The 1,423-nt window shown below is 46.7% G+C and overlaps 1 protein-coding gene across 1 annotated transcript; it reads right to left on the reverse strand.

Moving 5' to 3' along the window:
- Positions 1-256: 256 nt before the first annotated feature.
- On the reverse strand, positions 257-1,054 carry LOC134755622 (alpha-crystallin A chain-like). The gene has a single exon (XM_063692114.1). It carries the CDS (start codon positions 991-993, stop codon positions 316-318), a length of 678 nt encoding a protein of 225 aa, XP_063548184.1. The 5' UTR covers positions 994-1,054; the 3' UTR covers positions 257-315.
- Between the last annotated feature and the right edge of the window lie 369 nt (positions 1,055-1,423).

A 1,423-nucleotide genomic window follows, 5' to 3' on the forward strand; every position in this document is an offset into this window, starting at 1 on the left:
GTCTGGAAAATCTAAATTGCCCGCACAAGCAATTAAAATGCGCCACAAAAACCTCGTTAAAAGAGACAATACATGTTCTCCTAAACAAGATGGGACATGATATATTCCGTGACGCATTTGGACCCAACAAAAGCTTCGAAACAAACCTCTATTGTTAAAGTACTCGCACAGGCTCATACAGTATGCAGAACCGTACGCTGCCATTAGGCACACACACCCTCTTGCATATAAACACGCAAGAAAACACTGGTTCTTAAAAAAATATTTATTACGATACAAAGTAGGTTAGGTATATGCTATCTTAGATCTAAATCACTATGGCGCAATCTCGTTACCGAGAGGGATGTTGTTGTCCTTAATAGTGGCATCGTCACGGTCGGAGGGCGTCGTCGGCTCTTTTCGGTCATCTTCAGTCGTCACGGCAGCCGGTGACGTCGTTGGCTCTCTCTCAGGCTTCTCCTTTTGGTAGGGCACTCCGGTTTCGGTTATTGGGACCTCACGATCTCCCGATTCCTTAGCACGATCAGCGACGAAGCTCAACGGAGCGTTGACTGTTAGGTATCCATCACTGGAGAGCTCAGCGGTCACATCAGCCGCGCTGGAGTTCGATGGTAAAGTGTAAGTGTGGAAGAATTGGCTAGCAAACACATCATGGTCGTCCTGTTTGGCCTCATGCGATCCCTGGACGAATATGAAATCTCCTTTCGTCTTCACCTTCAAGTCTTCCTTCTTGTAATCCTTAACGTTCACGATGATCTGGAACTTGTTGTCGTCAGTGACAACTCTGGGTCCGATATCGGCGAAACTGGGGAAGAGTTTCCAGAGAGGGGCGAAGAGATTTCCAAACATGGGGAAGCTAAACCAGGGGGAGTCTTCGAAGTCATCCTCGGTGATGGTGGTTACCGGTCGTGGGAAGGCGGGTTTGTCGGTGGTGGGTAGGGCAGTCGCTGCCGCTACTAACGCGAAGGCCGCTAATAAGCGTGGAGAGAACATTGTGAGCGTGCGTACTCTTTGAATGTGAGGCAATTACTGAAGAGCGCGCGGGCATCGGAGGCTATATAGAGTGGGGGCAGCAGTGCGTACGCGCCGCCACCGCAGCCGGAAGAGTAGCTGTCGCGGACGCGCCGCTATGTCCTAACTTAACCTCGCCCAATGTTTTGCCTCTAAGAGGATGTTTAGCTGCCGTGTTTTGGTTTCAGCGTTGAGTGAATCAAACAAGTGTCACATGTATTTAAGGATTCACACAGTTACTGACAATAAGTGTACTGATTGTATTCACACTGAGCAGATGAAACGTATCAAAGGCAGTTAATTTTTTTATTATATTTAATTTGAATAAAAAATCATCAAATTTTGGATACGAAGTATGGTATATAACTATGTTACAGTCATATGCACTAGAACTAGAATCAAACTATCAAGA

This window comes from Cydia strobilella, chromosome 3 (assembly GCF_947568885.1).
Source record: "Cydia strobilella chromosome 3, ilCydStro3.1, whole genome shotgun sequence".
Taxonomy (NCBI): domain Eukaryota; kingdom Metazoa; phylum Arthropoda; class Insecta; order Lepidoptera; family Tortricidae; genus Cydia; species Cydia strobilella.